The 14,827-nt window shown below is 40.3% G+C and overlaps 2 protein-coding genes across 3 annotated transcripts in view; one reads left to right on the forward strand and one right to left on the reverse strand.

The window, feature by feature from the left end:
* kif26bb (kinesin family member 26Bb) overlaps positions 1–1,720 on the reverse strand; it is a 36,351-nt gene extending 34,631 nt beyond the window's left edge. For both annotated transcript variants that reach the window (XM_030129047.1, XM_030129048.1), the window contains exons 1-2: positions 1,452–1,720; positions 889–1,248 (exon numbers count right to left, since the gene is read on the reverse strand). In XM_030129047.1, coding sequence (XP_029984907.1) covers positions 889–1,248; positions 1,452–1,514 — 423 coding nt within the window. In that variant the 5' untranslated portion in view covers positions 1,515–1,720. The remainder of the gene's footprint in view (positions 1–888; positions 1,249–1,451) is intronic.
* Positions 1,721–3,009: 1,289 nt separating this feature from the next.
* hnrnpub (heterogeneous nuclear ribonucleoprotein Ub) lies at positions 3,010–14,827 on the forward strand. The gene is made up of 14 exons (XM_030127771.1): positions 3,010–3,613; positions 4,965–5,079; positions 7,410–7,489; positions 7,699–7,838; positions 7,957–8,056; positions 8,491–8,603; positions 8,727–8,990; positions 9,095–9,214; positions 9,573–9,701; positions 9,800–9,968; positions 10,059–10,340; positions 10,458–10,729; positions 10,851–10,988; positions 12,758–14,827. The coding sequence occupies exons 1-14, from the start codon at positions 3,172–3,174 to the stop codon at positions 12,806–12,808; spliced, it is 2,415 nt and encodes an 804-aa protein (XP_029983631.1). The 5' UTR covers positions 3,010–3,171; the 3' UTR covers positions 12,809–14,827.

Consider the following 14,827-nt stretch of genomic DNA (forward strand, 5'->3'; position numbering starts at 1 on the left):
TGCTTTTGAGAAATCATGCGCGGATCAATAAACCTGCAAGGAGCTAGCTGCCTTATCAGATTTCCACTGACCATTGTCTGTAGCCACAAGATACCATCTCCTCACACAGTGTGAGTGTGTGTATGTGTGCAGTGCTGCTATCCTGTGGTCTCACTCTAAAAACATGCATGATGAGAGCTGCAACCCCATCCGTATTAAGAGGACAAAAATAAATAGTCTTTCCCTCAATGGACAGGACTGTGGGGATGACACAGGAATGTCAAGATGAAATATTCATGCCCATTTGAAACCACTCACAGGAATGGCACAGGCTTGTCGATCGGAGTGTGTAATGGATGTTGGCGGTGACAAATGTATAGAAGGATGCGAACAGTATGTGTGTGTGCATTACTGTTGCTCCCATGTGAAGGTGCAAACATGTTGGATTTTTGAAGTGGAAGTGAATGGATTTTTTTTTTATCTTATTTTTAGGATTTTTAGAATTTTTATCTTATATGTTGTTACTATGTATTGTCTTTGTAATGTTATCTATCTATCTATCTATCTATCTATCTATCTATCTATCTATCTATCTATCTATCTATCTATCTGTAGCAGAAAAATGTTCAATGAGACTACACAAGTTAAAATTCAGATTAATGTTAGTTATAGCATTGGAAACCCTCTTAAAAATTACTTGACTTTATAAGTATACTTATACTTTTATTATTGGGCATTTGTGATATATCACTACTTGATGCAAACTGTTTGAATTCCATTTTGTCAATTCCAGTATTAGACTGCACACACTTTTTGACAGTAAATATTTCCTCCATGAAGATTAGTATCTTTTAGACTGAGCCTGAGTAGATTTCCAGTCTCTCCTATCGAAGCATCATGCTTACTGACCTTGCAGGAGAAGTGATGGTGAACAGCCAAGCTCAGAGCTTGTTTCTTCAAAGCCACTAGGGTCGCGGAGCACTTCTCGCAGCACGCAACTTTCCTATCCGGTCTTCCAAATCCAGGAATCGGTGATAAAGTGCCTCTGCACAGAGTGCCGCTGCCGTAGGACATAGTGGTACTGATGCGGTCTCCTCCGTATCCAGGGAGGGACTTGTAGGACGGGACACCGTCCGCTCTCTGACACATATTCCGATGTGGGTCGCCTCTGGAGCCTCCAGCACCTTCAGGAGTGGGGCGCTCCTTATTGAAGCCTTTCACACCCGAGGAAAAGCCACCGGGCTCGGAGTGATGCTGCACTTCTGAGCTCTGAGGAATAAATCATGATAAAGAAGGATGCATGTGGGCTTTGGCAGTAGAAAATTAGATATCAACCGACATGGACAACACAACCACACCCAAGTGTTTCTCAAGCAGTGCAACAATATAACTCTTAGATTTAACTCAATGTAACCATGCTGTTTTTTACACATATAAACCAATTCTGCACATAATGAATAAATCTAACTTACCCGGTGTGTTCCTCTGACTGAGGCAGCAAATCTGTCTTCTCCTCTTCGAGTCAGAGATGACATGACAACTTGTTAATATTTAAAAGGATATCCGAACAAAGGCAGCAGCATCCATTCCTATTTAATTTATCCAAAACTCCATAAGTGAGTAGTAATATTCTATTCATCGTTTGCCTAAATGAAAAACAAAGTAAAGTAAAAAAGAAACCGGAGAGTCTGTCTGAGGAGGTGCAGAGATGAAAGTGGCAGAGTGGAGACGGACTGAGCTGAGCGCACTGAACAGCACTTCATGAATGTACTTGGCTATTTATGATGACCTCCTCAGGGAGGCAGCAATGAGCCACGACTCACACACACTGGCACACCATAATAATAATAATAATAATAATAATAATAATAATAATAATAATAGTGTAAAGGCAGTATTTCGACAAAATTTAAATACGTATTACATTTATTCATTCAAGCTTTATTAAGGACACAAAAACTAGGTCCACAGGATAAGATAAAAAAGACATACACAATGAAAAAGAAAAAAAATAGCATAAATCCATATGTTACACATAAAGGCTCGATCGCCAGTGAGACCACATTTTAGATGTAAACCTTACAGAAGTAATCTTGGGACAGAATGAATAAAGCTGCATTTGTGTAGAATACATCCAGCCATCATCTGTTGACATGATAATATAGTTACATACCATGGATTCTCCAACAATTAACCTTTATTATCCTCAACTTTTTATGTCATGTAGACGCACAGAAGCATCTCTGTCTTCATTCATACATACATTCATTCAATCATTCATTCACTTCTGTGTTTGTCATGTGGTGGTGTTTTTTGTGAATTTCAAAGTATAAATCTCTCTACTGTTTTTTTTTTTTTTTTCATACATTTTATGGCTAGGTCTATGTAATTTATATCAGCTTACTCTTTAAGTCTTTGTGCCTGTAATGAATTTCCCCCTGGGGATGGACAATGTTGATCTGTATTTGCATCTGTAGGCTGATGTTCAAAATAATGTCCCTGTTAGTGTAACACAGTAGTGTCAATGGTCAATGTAAGATCAAACTTACAAATTACTCATTAAATACATAGCTCGCCTACATTCGTAAACATTGTGCGTTAACTTCTTTCAAGTTAGTAGACCTAAAAAAAAATGGTTTATTCAGATTTCCCCCAATAGATTTCAAATTCAAACAAATAAATATAATTTACACTGAAAAGATATGTCCACTTCTAAGATGACTATAAACACCAACATCAGTTGTGAGCAAAGTATTGGCTGCACGTAAATACAAAGAAGAATGATGTTTTGTCCAGAAACAGGATGAAAAATAAAATCTCGATTGTTATTTTTTTAGTCTTTTTTTTTTCGTTTTCTTTTTTATTATTTTGTTAATCAATCACCACCCAAAATTGTCCTACTTCTTTCGCTGCTATGCCTTTTGGGGGATTTGTTTTGCGTGATTACGGCAGTAACAGATGGCCGCCTACATAAACAAGCCGCGGTGCTCTTCGGGTAATTACGGTAGGACGTCATCCTCCTCCCCCACACCGCAGGCTCAGCTCAGCGCTTCAGCCGGTGAAAGACTCGTCGGACAGCGGGTGCCATTTGGCGCAGTTTTTAGCGACATCCGTTAACAAAAGGGCGTCCAGTTATTTATTTAGCTTCGTTTTGTGGATTTTTTAAAATATATTAGCTGTCAAACTATCACAATGAGCTCCATCAACGTCAAAAAGCTGAAAGTAAACGAACTGAAGGACGAGCTGAAAAAGCGTAATCTTTCCGACAAGGGGCTGAAGGCCGAGCTGATGGACCGCCTGCAGGCCGCGTTGGATGAGGAGGCCCTTGTCGGTGATTCTCCACTGGACCAGGAGGCTGCGGCAGGCGAAGGTTTCAGCCAGGCCGGCGACCAGGAGGGTATGGGAGAGGAGGAGGAAGGCCCGGTAGAAGAAAGCATGGAAGCCAACGAGGAAGACGAAGATGACACGGAAAACGGAGGCGAGGGTGACGGTGTCGCTGACGACGAAGAGATGGGTGAGGGTGAGGAGGACGGGGATGAGGACGATGAGATGGACCCCATGCTCAAGGGAGATGTGGACGACATGGAGAAAATAGACGCAGAGGACGGTGAGCCAGGGGACCAGGCTGCTGAGGGTGAGTCCGCTTGATTGGTTACAGAAAGTGACTGGCTGGGTTTTTTTTTTTTTTTTTTTTTTTGCTTTAGCGTCAATGCAACCGCAGGAGGGAGCCGGCTGGGGATGGTTTGATTTGAATGCGTTACCGTACAACACAGCGTCCATGTTGAATCAACGCTAGATAGCGTGACCTCACTAAGCTAGGTAGCGTTATCCTCACACTGACTCAGATAGCCGCTAAGCTAACGTTAACGCTAGCATCGGTCACCGCCTCCAGTAACCTACTTATTTTGAACCATTTATTGATAGTTCAGCTTATTCGTATACTTTTTGTTACGACTGGTTTGTAGCAGGGAATGAAAGGCGGAAAACTCATTTAGTTTTGATAGGCGACGTTAGGTACCGTAAGGAATTTTCGCTTAGGTTAACTTGGTTAGCACATCAGCTTGCTAGCTAACATTTCTTTGTGTCTGTGGTGCGATGCTAACTAGCTGGTAAGCCGGTTAGCTAGTTCACTGGTTCCGTTTTCCGAGTGTGTGTGGGTGGTAGTGTACTAAGAAAATTACTACAATATGTAACCTGCGTATGATAATTGGTATGACGTGGAGCAAAATATAATAGTGACCCTGTAGCCCACAGTTGAACTCAGAAAAGTCACCCAAGCTGAAAGAAACTGAAAGAACCGGACATCCGAACGTTTTATGTAGCAATTAGTCGGTGTGTCTAACCTGCAGATGGAGTAGAGTAGCCGTAGTGTAATGTTATTTTTTCGGTTATTCCTGAACTCGCTAAAGTTATGCACAAGATTGGGCTGGCGCCGCGCTGTTTTTCTAGCTAGCACGTGGTTAGTTTGTTCGTGGGTTTTTTCCATTTTTAAAATGAGATCTTTTTCTTGGATGACCACATAGATGGAAGTAATGACTACCCATGTATTTACAAATAATGGCGATGGGGGGCAGTGCAGGTCTAAGTAGGTTACTTGCATGTTGCATTTGTGCCAGAATACTATTTCTACAGATGTAATAAACATATCTCTTACTTAAAGCCCTTTGTTGCAGGGTTAATGACCCCATTATTTTTGCAGAGACACATTTCAGTCCCAGCAGACACTGTTCACAATGTTTTTATATGGACCAGCCCTACTTTGTAATTACTATCTGGTCATTTAAGCTGTTACAGTTTATGGATTATGATTGTATTGTTGTAAGTGTAATCATGAGGTGTTACCTCTTAGTTATCTTAATATTGATGGTAATGGTCGACACAATGTAACTAATGAACGGGCTTTGTGGGCCAGAATCCCACTGCCAGTCCGACCTCTCTCACACAAAAGGAGCACCTCATTCTATATCTTTGTTCTATTTTCAAAGGGGATGCGGACAAAGACACGAATGCTGATCAGAAGAATAAGAAGGGTGTTAAGAGACGCCGGGAGGAACATGGAAGGGGCTACTTTGAATTTATTGAAGAGAACAAATACAGCTGGTAAGGATGGGACAGAGCAAAAATGGCCTTCAGCATCCCTGAAGCGCCATCCATAGCTTTGTTAAAATGTATTGGCTTTAAGTGCCAATGCACATATACATAGCAAGAGGAAAACCCTCAGTTTTTAAGTATTCTCATTTATTAATAACCTTATTTTCACACATGTTTTGAGGGTCATCCCTGACAACTTTAAAAACCTTACCATTTACCTTTTACAGTGCCCTCTCATTGTATCGATGATGGACTGCATTCTGTAGCAGAAGTGCATCTATGAAGTTTCTATGAATTTTCACATCTGTTCCTCATGACACTTACTGTTTGTAAAAGCCCGTTGTGTCCTCAAGGTTGAATTAAGGCTGCTCAAACAGAATTTAAAAGGAGGGTAGCAGCTGTGCACTTGTGAATGATGGGTGGGTTGGGAGAAATAGCTGAGAGGCGTGGGAGGAGGGGTCCACTGCTGCCGGGTAGTTCACCAGGACATAGCAAAATTCCCAGTGTTTTGGAACGTCCAAGGAGGAACTCGCTATTGATCGTCCATCGTTTGCCTCGCAGTGGTCTACTTTGTTTTTGTTTTGTTTTTTTACTCCACTGGTTGTATGACGTCAAAATGCTATATCTGTCTCATATCATGTCTTTTGTGTGTTAGGGTGGGTGTGTGTGTGTGTGTGTGTGTTTACAAGGCTCCTCTTTACCCTTGCACAGGTGACATCATGCATGGTTTGTGTGTTTAGTGTATACATGTACCTACTTATGGTCAGTGTTTTGTTTTTTCATTGCTTTATTGAAAGCGAAAGAATCTATGAGCAATTTAGAAGGTTTTTTATTTATTTATTTATTTATTTATTGAGGGCAACTTTTTTCAACAGAAGATGCATGGGATTCTGTTTTTCCCCTCCTCATTCCAGTGAAAAGCCTAGTATTTTCTTTCTTGCCCATTTCAAGTGTTTTCCTCCACTTAGTAATCTGTTAAATAAGTGGCCTTTTTCCAGCTAGTGTGACCCATTAAATGCTCCAGTTGAGACAGAATGTTCTCCATTGCGGCTGTAAAGCTCTCTACAACAAACTGCTTGATCATTGCTCAAGTTTAAGGACAATGTTACTACAGATATTTCTTTAATTGGGCTCTTGCACATTAAATGGTGGACCACAAACGGGGCTTGGCAATTGAATGATCTCAAAACAGAATCATGTTTCAAAATTCACCTGTAATGATCCACTTTTAATTATCCATAGATCTTACACAGAAATTGATGTGACAAGTGGTACATGCAGCTAGATTTTCCTCTGGGTAGTAAGTCAGTCAGATATTTATAAATAGAAAATGTCCATTCTGCATTTTGGCTTCATTTACAGACATGCTGCTTTACTTGCTGATATATGTCAGTTTGACAGAATTGCCACATTGCCTGCATCTGAGGAACTCTTAAATCCCCTTTGCACAGCAAAATGTGTGGGCACAGATGTGATGTTGAATTTCTGTGCCCCTCCATTATTCATATGCTCATTTGGCCTCAAATTTTGTAAAATGAATTTTTGTCTCTGGTTTACATGTATAAGCTTACATCTTTATTGCAATGAGACTTGATATTCTGAAGTTTAGTTAGCAAATCCTCTTTTCTCAAGCATTAAGAAAGCTGCTGAAATGAGCAGCATTATCAAACTATATGTATTGCAATAAGTCTCTCTTTAATATGGATTAATGCTGTTGTGGTCCTTTGCCATATCATCCTTTTTTTTTCCCCATGGGTGTGCAAATTTGGACATGTTTCCAACATTCTGTGATTTAACTGTCTAATTTGAAGCTACAGTGTTGGTAAGTTGCTGCAGCTCTCAGTACAGATCTGTTCATTTTAGGGAGCTGAACATGATAGCATATTCATCCACAGAATAGTTAGTCATGACCTTTTCATTTAGAATTCCTCATGCAAAGTTAAATATAACTACACCCACTGTGCCTTTCACTGACCGCACAGCGATCCTGGAGACCATAAACACACTTTGGCTGAAAGGGGAGACGTCCAGTTTGATTTCATCACTTTCACCAATAGCCAGCCTTGCATGCTGAGGCTGGCACAGGTGTTTCTCCTGTCTATTTCTCATGTTTTAGATTTCGCTGGACACTGGGAGGTAAGTGCTGACTGCCAAAGCCCACAGAAAAGCTGACTGTCCAAAATGTTTGTGGGCCCCTTGCCCAGTTTTACCATTTCTTATTTATTTACTTTCCCCCCTCCTGTCCTCTACCTCTCTCCACCTAAGGCATCTACATGTTCCATGCAGCTGCACTGACATGTGAAACCTTTAAACTGACCGGCTCTGGTCTCTTTTTTCAGGGCCTCCTTTAAGTCTCCTGTTCCCCCTTTGGAAGAGGAGGATGAGGAGTTTGATGACACAAAAGTGTGCCTGGATACCTGTAAGTGATTTGGACAGTTGCTGTATCATGCTTTTTTACAATTGGAGATTGGTGGATAGTGGCTCTTGAAAGGCCAGCATCTAAGGGAAATTAAAATGCGTAAATAAATTTGAATGACTCGACATCAAACTTAAATCAACAACCTATCCTCACCAGTTATCTCTTATTTGCAAGATGGATATCTCTAACAAGTTTTATTTGTACTCTAGACAACTGCGACCTGCACTTCAAGGTATCGCGGGATCGTTACAGTGCCTCATCTCTTACAATGGAGAGTTTTGCTTACCTCTGGTCTGGCGGCAAAGCCACCTATGGAGTCAACAAGGGCAAGGCCTGCTTTGAGATGAAGGTGAAGCTTCAATGTGCATGAATGAAATGTACATTTTAAATCTTGGAAACTGTTGATGTGAGTCAAATACTGAACATAGCGTAGTATCAATGGAGACTGATGTTTTTGTTATTAACAGATTACCGAGAAGATCCCAGTCAAACACATTTCAAGTAAGAACATGGACATCCATGATGTGCAGGTTGGCTGGTCCCTGGCTACTGGCACACTCCTCCTTGGTTAGTATCTTTTTCTGGTAATGTTGACTTTATGTGTCATAAAATACTATCATCTTCATTGAAACATTGTATTTAATTAATTTTCTAAATGATCTCGTACAGTCTGTACACGCACGGTATTTGGGACCAGTTAAGACATTGCATTTGGAAACTAGACCTTGCCATAAAATGATACCACAATTAGATGGCAATGATAAAATGAGGGCAGTGTGATCCTCTGCAAAGTCCTCTGAGAGCCATCTAGTGGTTGAAAAGCAGTATGACATGTTGATGTAAAATGGCTCCTTTTGTGGCCTCATATTAATGGTGACTGGCCTATCACAGTGGATGATTCACATCATTAGACACCCATGACTAACATGTTTTACTTAACAAATAGCATGTCATCAGTGAACTGTTGGAAGTTCTGTCAAGTAATGTATCTCTTCATGTAGGTGAGGAGGAGCATTCTTATGCCTACTCTGGTAAAGGGAAGAAGACCACCAACTGTGTGACAGAGGACTTTGGAGAAACCTATGAGGAGAATGATGTCATCTGCTGCCTTATTGTAAGACATACTGATGAAGTACTTTAATTTTACTAGTCAAGCATGACAAAGTAAATGACAGGCTAAAAGTATCTACTTCAGATGGCTCAGAATGTGTGTATGTATATGTTTCATGTGATGTAGAACTTTGAAGACGAAGACGTGGTCCTGTCCTTCTCCAAGAACGGCGCAGAGCCAGCCGTCGCTTTCCAGATCAGCAAGGCGAGCCTGCAAGGCCAGGCCCTCTTCCCTCACGTCATTTGCCACAACTGCGCCGTGGAGTTTAACTTTGGTCAAATGGAGACTCCGTACTTCCCTCTGCCTCAGGGTTACACCTTCCTGCAGCAGATTCCTGTCAGCCAACGGGTCCGGGGGCTCAAAGGGCCACAAACCAAGGCCGACTGCGAGGTGAAAATCTTTGTCCAGTGCAAATGACTTATTTCATATAAAGGACAGACTGAGTGGCGTCTTGGGCATAGTGTTAATTTGTCATCTCGGCTGTATTAATGTAGATCATAGTGATGGTCGGGCTGCCTGGATCTGGGAAGACCACTTGGGTGAAGAACCATGTCCAAGAAAACCCTGGAAAATACTATATCCTTGGCAGTGACACCATTGTGGACAAGATGATGGTAAATATATTTTAATTTTGAATAAACATTTGACACGGACACATAACAAAAAAGCAGTGTGATAGCATGAATGCATGAAATCAAAAGATTCAGGAAAAAAACATACATTGCATAATATGGGAGCATAAATAAAGGCCTTTCATTCTTCTATGAACCAGTACTGCCGCCTCACCTTCAGCTTAGTAATTAGCACTTAGAATTTAATAAAAGTTGTCCAGAACTAAGCTGATTATTACCCACAATCTTTTTTTAATCTTGTAACTGTTGCATTTATTACCCTAAACCTCTGAAAAACTGTTTATCCTGTATTTATTTTTCCTTTTTTGATGTCATATTTTCTATTTTACTTTAAATGCAGATCAATAGCCTGAAACGGCAGTCAAAAGACATCACAAAACTGACTGCCATTTCCCAGCGCGCACCACTCTTCCTCGGAAAGTTCATTGAGATTGCTGCCCGCAAGAAGAGAAATTACATCCTGGACCATGTAAGTTTGTTTTTAATCTGACTGTTTGTACTCCTGTAAATTGTAATTTGTAACATATTTAATCACAGTTTAATTGAGCATCTTTATCCTCTCCACAGACCAACCTGTCTGCTCCAGGCCAGAAGAGGAAGATGTGTCTGTTTGCAGGCTTCCAGCGTAAGGCTGTGGTGGTCTGCCCCTCAGACGATGATTTCAAGCAGAGAGTCCAGAAGAAGGTTGAGAGCGATGGCAAAGAAGTGCCTGAACATGCTGTCCTAAAAATGAAAGGTAACCGATAGTCAGATGACTTTTTCTTTGTTTGATGTGGTTGCCTGCCTTTGACATTTGTCGTCACAGTTTGGTTTCTTGCCCATTAAGGCTTCTACTCACTGCCTGAGGAGGGGGAGAGCTTCAGTGAGGTCACCTTCGCTGAGCTGCAGAAAGAGGAGGCTGCCAAGCTACTTGAACAGTACAAAGAGGAAAGCAAGACGGCTCTGCCTGCTGAGAAGAAGCCCAACCAGGGAAGCACTACACCAAAAAGAGGTGGTGGTGTGCGTGGTGGTAGTAGGGGAGGCAAGAACCACTTTGGCCGTGGAAGTGGACCTGTCCAAAGAGGTGGTGGTCGTGGAGGCTTCCAGAACAGAGGCAACTTCAGAGGAGGTAGGAATGACATGAGATCAGTCAAACAAATCTGAATGAGCTGGAACAGTGACTATATAAACACCTCATTCTATGTCAAAAACCTTTTGACCTGAATACTGTCTGCTCTGCCTGCAGTTCCTGGTCCTCGTGGCGGGTTTAACCGCCCACCTCGTGGCTTCCTGCCTCCCCCAGCCTTCAGAGGTGGATTCCCCAACCGTGGAAACTTTAACCGGGGTGGTGGACCCATTCCCAGCCTGGGTGGGTCACCTAGGGGTGGACCAATGAGGGGTAATATGGGACCCAGAGGTGGACCCATGAATAGAGGTGGTCCAATGAACAGGGGGAACATGAGCAGAGGAGGCGGAGCCAATATGAACCGCGGCGGTAACAGGGGACACCCTGGCCATGTGAGTTGCACATCATTCAAACAGATCATTCATCTGTTTGAATCATGATACCATGTCCTTTTTCATCTCTTAATGCATGTTGAAGTGCGTGTTGTGGTGATTATCTTCTTCTCTCCTCCAGTTTCAGCCAAGAGGTGGTAACCGTGGCAACTTTGGCAACAAAAATGGCAACTTCGGTAACAACAGGAATAGCGGCCATTTTGGAAACAGGAATGGCATGGACAAGGCCCAGGCCTTCAACCAGAGCTGGCAGCAAGGGGTCAGTATTTGTAACATTTGTAACTTTACTGTTAAACAGATGAAAACGCTCTTTCAATGAGACTTGGCCAAGAGCAAGCATTAACGGTAATGTAATGAGAACCTAAATGGCATTCATGATTTCAGTTTTAAACCCTGACCAGCAAAACTAAAGTAACAGTGTGATAAGTAAACAGTTGTTACACTTAGTATTTCAAGTAAGTTTCTATATGCAACATTCCCAACATACAAGTTTATTTTTGGAGGTGATTTGAGATGAATTACACTGTCAATTATTCATTCTTAAACAAAATTAAATCATGGTTTAAGTTGTACAGCACAAAAGTTAGGTTTCAAGTTAGTGAGTCTAATGATACTACAGAAGTTTTTTTTTTTGTTTGTTTTTACTTTTATTCAATTACAAATATTTCAGTTTGGCTACGCCAGTCTCTATTGATTAGATGGTTTAATTGTAGTTTGCACAAATGAACTTCTAGCTCTAAAACCATTCTAGTTAATTTGAGTAACCTACTCAACCTCCAAAGGAAACTTGGAGTGTGAAGATATGAAACTCCTCCCATATAAAACCCATATTCTGTATCAGAGGAATCCATAAAGATCCAGATCCATTTGGCAGATGCCGTAAAAACCAACATTAGTCAGCAAATGTCACCGTTTTAATTTTTTTTTATTTCTCCACTATTGATTAAAGAAGTTGAACTCATAAGCTTCATAAACTTCCTCTTCTCTTTATCATCACATGTTAAGTGGTAGAATAATACTGGATGTGTTTTATGGACTTTGGGACACAGTACCGCAGCAGATTGAATGCAGAGGGACGAAGGGAACCAGAAATGGGAAATTTAACAGCTTAATCAGATTTTAAGTTAGAGCCACAACTGTCCCATAAATGTAACAGTTTAATCATGCACATACATACAGTGGAGAGCCATATATTGGCTCAGAAATTTGCACTAAAAATTTCTGTTTCTCTGCCTTTTATTATTACAAAAAAAGTGAACATAACATTTATGACCAAGGAATGAAATCAGATTAAACCAACAGTGCTATTTTCCAGTGAACTCAGAATCAGACAAGGCATGTCATTAAAAGCACCGGTTATACAATAAGAAAATGATCATAAACAGATTATCATTATAAACTGCAGATTATCACAGTTGTTCCTTTCATCCATCCAAAATTTTTGTCCAACCCATTTCTCGGACACTGTTCATTCAATTCTTCTCAAAATTGTCACAATTGTTCTTTACCACTAGCAGTGGTGCAGGGCACAGTTTGATGGCTGAATTTATTTATTTATTTATTTATTTATTTTAAACACACACATTCATTCATTCATTCATTTATTTATTTATTTATTTTTTTTTTTTTATTTATTTATATTAGAAAATTTCAGCTTGGACTGTTTGTCCAACCAATTTCTCAGACACAGTTCATTGGAATTTTTTTTTTTGGGGGGGGTTCCCTCCAAATTTCTCTCATGCTGTCTGTACACATGCTTTCTCCCACTTTTTGCATTTTTTGCAAGTTTTTGAAAAGATTCAGTGAGCAGGAGGCGATATAAGTAAGCTCTGCTTAATTTTTCACGTTTGTTTTTTTTCCCTCATTGGGGCACAATTTAACTTAAATGCATGTTTACACTTAAACTCAGTCTTTAACTGTTGCATATAAATCTGTTCCCATCAGAGGTCCAGAGGTGTGCTTGTTGTGGAGCTGGTCTGCAGTCGTGTGAGTCACTTGTTAACTTTGTGTCTCATTTGTTTTCTGCAGTTCTGGAACCAGAAGCCATGGAGTCAGCAGTATCAGCCCGGTTATTACTAAGACACTTGTTCTAACGGACTGGTGGCCCACAGTGAGACCCACCACTAGCCACGGAACATCCCCTCACCCTGCTTTTTGATTCTTTAATTTGAAGTTGAACCCACTTTTAACACTCTGTAACCCATGTACCGACAGTGACGGCTGAAGCTAAAGCGATATGGATCAACATTCCACATCACAGAGGAGACCAGGCATCCTGAAGCTTTATCAATTTATAATTATGTACTATGTGGGTTCTGTCTCATTGAGTCATGCTTTTAATTTTGCTGTATATTTCATTATCCCTTTTTACCACTTTTAATGATGTGCTTTGAAAAAAAATCATGTTTTTAATATCAGGAACCAGAAACATTTTGCCAAAGACGGCAAGTGTTCAGAAAGATGTTTTTCAGGGTTGTGCATTTTGTCTGTGCTGTGATTTTTTTTTTTCTGTTTTTTTTTTTCTGTTTTTTTATTACAAATTGTAAATATTTGGTTTTGAGTAGTTTGTTTAATAAGTTTCAGAAACGATAATGATTGAAAGGAACCTTGGCTTCTTGAGGAGAAGCGTGGTAGCTGATTCTGTTGTTAGACATGTCGGTCCACTGTCAAAGCAGATTAAAATGCAAAAATTTTGTCTTTTGTTCCCAATCACACTTGTAACCTAAAGTTCATAGAGCTACAATAAACAACTCGTTGGCTTTTTTACATCTCTTCCTGCCTTATGACTTTTGATTCAGTTCAAAGGTGTGTAACAGACCTTTGAATGGGCGACGGCCGGTTTGCTACTTCAAACGAAGCCGTCGGCCCCAGTTGACACCTCATTAGTAAAACTGTTCCCTTCTGTCGTCTTTGATGCATCATTCCAGGCCTTTAGCTATTCTAATGTACATCACATAGAAAGTATTCCGGCAAAGCCATTTTAAGACTCTCAGTAAGCCATTTTTTTAGCATTATGCCTTTAATTGACTTGTGTTAAAGAATTTTTTTTTAATTTGTCTTAAATTAGAGCACTGACTACGCTTGGTTCTCAGGCGTAAGACAGAAAGAAGTGTAGTTTTTAGATTGTCTTGTCTCTGAACAGTTCCTTTAGTGCAGTAGACTTCTGAAAAACACTTGGCACTGATTAAGAAATGAATCCTGAACCACAATATCATTTGACGTCCTTGCATGTGTACTACTTAATCTCTGTTGATGCCGCTGTTTTTAGATTTATGAACATATTCTGCTCGAGCACAAACATGGTTGAGAGCAGGCAGGGTTGCTCATTTTCACCAGCAAACCGAAAGGGCTACACAGCATCACACTACATCTGCAAAAAAAAAAAAAAAAACACCCTCTGTTCATTGAGACCTTAGCAGAAAGAAGTACTTTTGGTTTCAGTTTGATGCACTCCAGAGCTCACCTTGGTGACTGTGTGGCCCTGCAATACTGGCAGCTCTTCAGCTTCCTAATGTGTCCTGATGCTTCACTGGTGCAGGACATTGACAGTGTTTTATCTCATTATTTCCTTAATATCCAAACTAGGAAAACACCATTACGGTAGATCAGACAAAAAACAGTATAGAATATGTCCCATTGTTCTTTTCCTGCCTGTGTTCATATTTAATAACCATGTAAATACTACACTGCTATTTCAACCATGCACGAATGTTCATTAATTGACTACAAGTAATACTGTGTTGTGATGAAGAAAGTGTTAGTTTGCCCGAGTACTGCTGTGTGATGAATTGTCTATTATATTTAAATGTGTGGAGGGGATTCTACCCTCCTCTTTTATTGTACTGGATACATAACTCTAGCAGACTGCAAGCTTTGAGTTACCGTATAATCTATACTACAGACACTATATTTTTATCGCTTTTTGTTGCAGGTTGTATATCAGGTCTTTTATTATTAAACCAACAGTGCAAAAGCTTTGAGACTTTTTGAGATCTGTTGTCTTTTCTATCTGACACTTTTTGATATTTGTGTTAAGAATTTGGGATTGTATTTTGTTTTTTTTGTCTCGACTCTATTAAAGAAGCTGGTAAACAGTGA

This window comes from Sphaeramia orbicularis, chromosome 24 (assembly GCF_902148855.1).
Source record: "Sphaeramia orbicularis chromosome 24, fSphaOr1.1, whole genome shotgun sequence".
Classification (NCBI taxonomy): Eukaryota; Metazoa; Chordata; class Actinopteri; order Kurtiformes; family Apogonidae; genus Sphaeramia; species Sphaeramia orbicularis.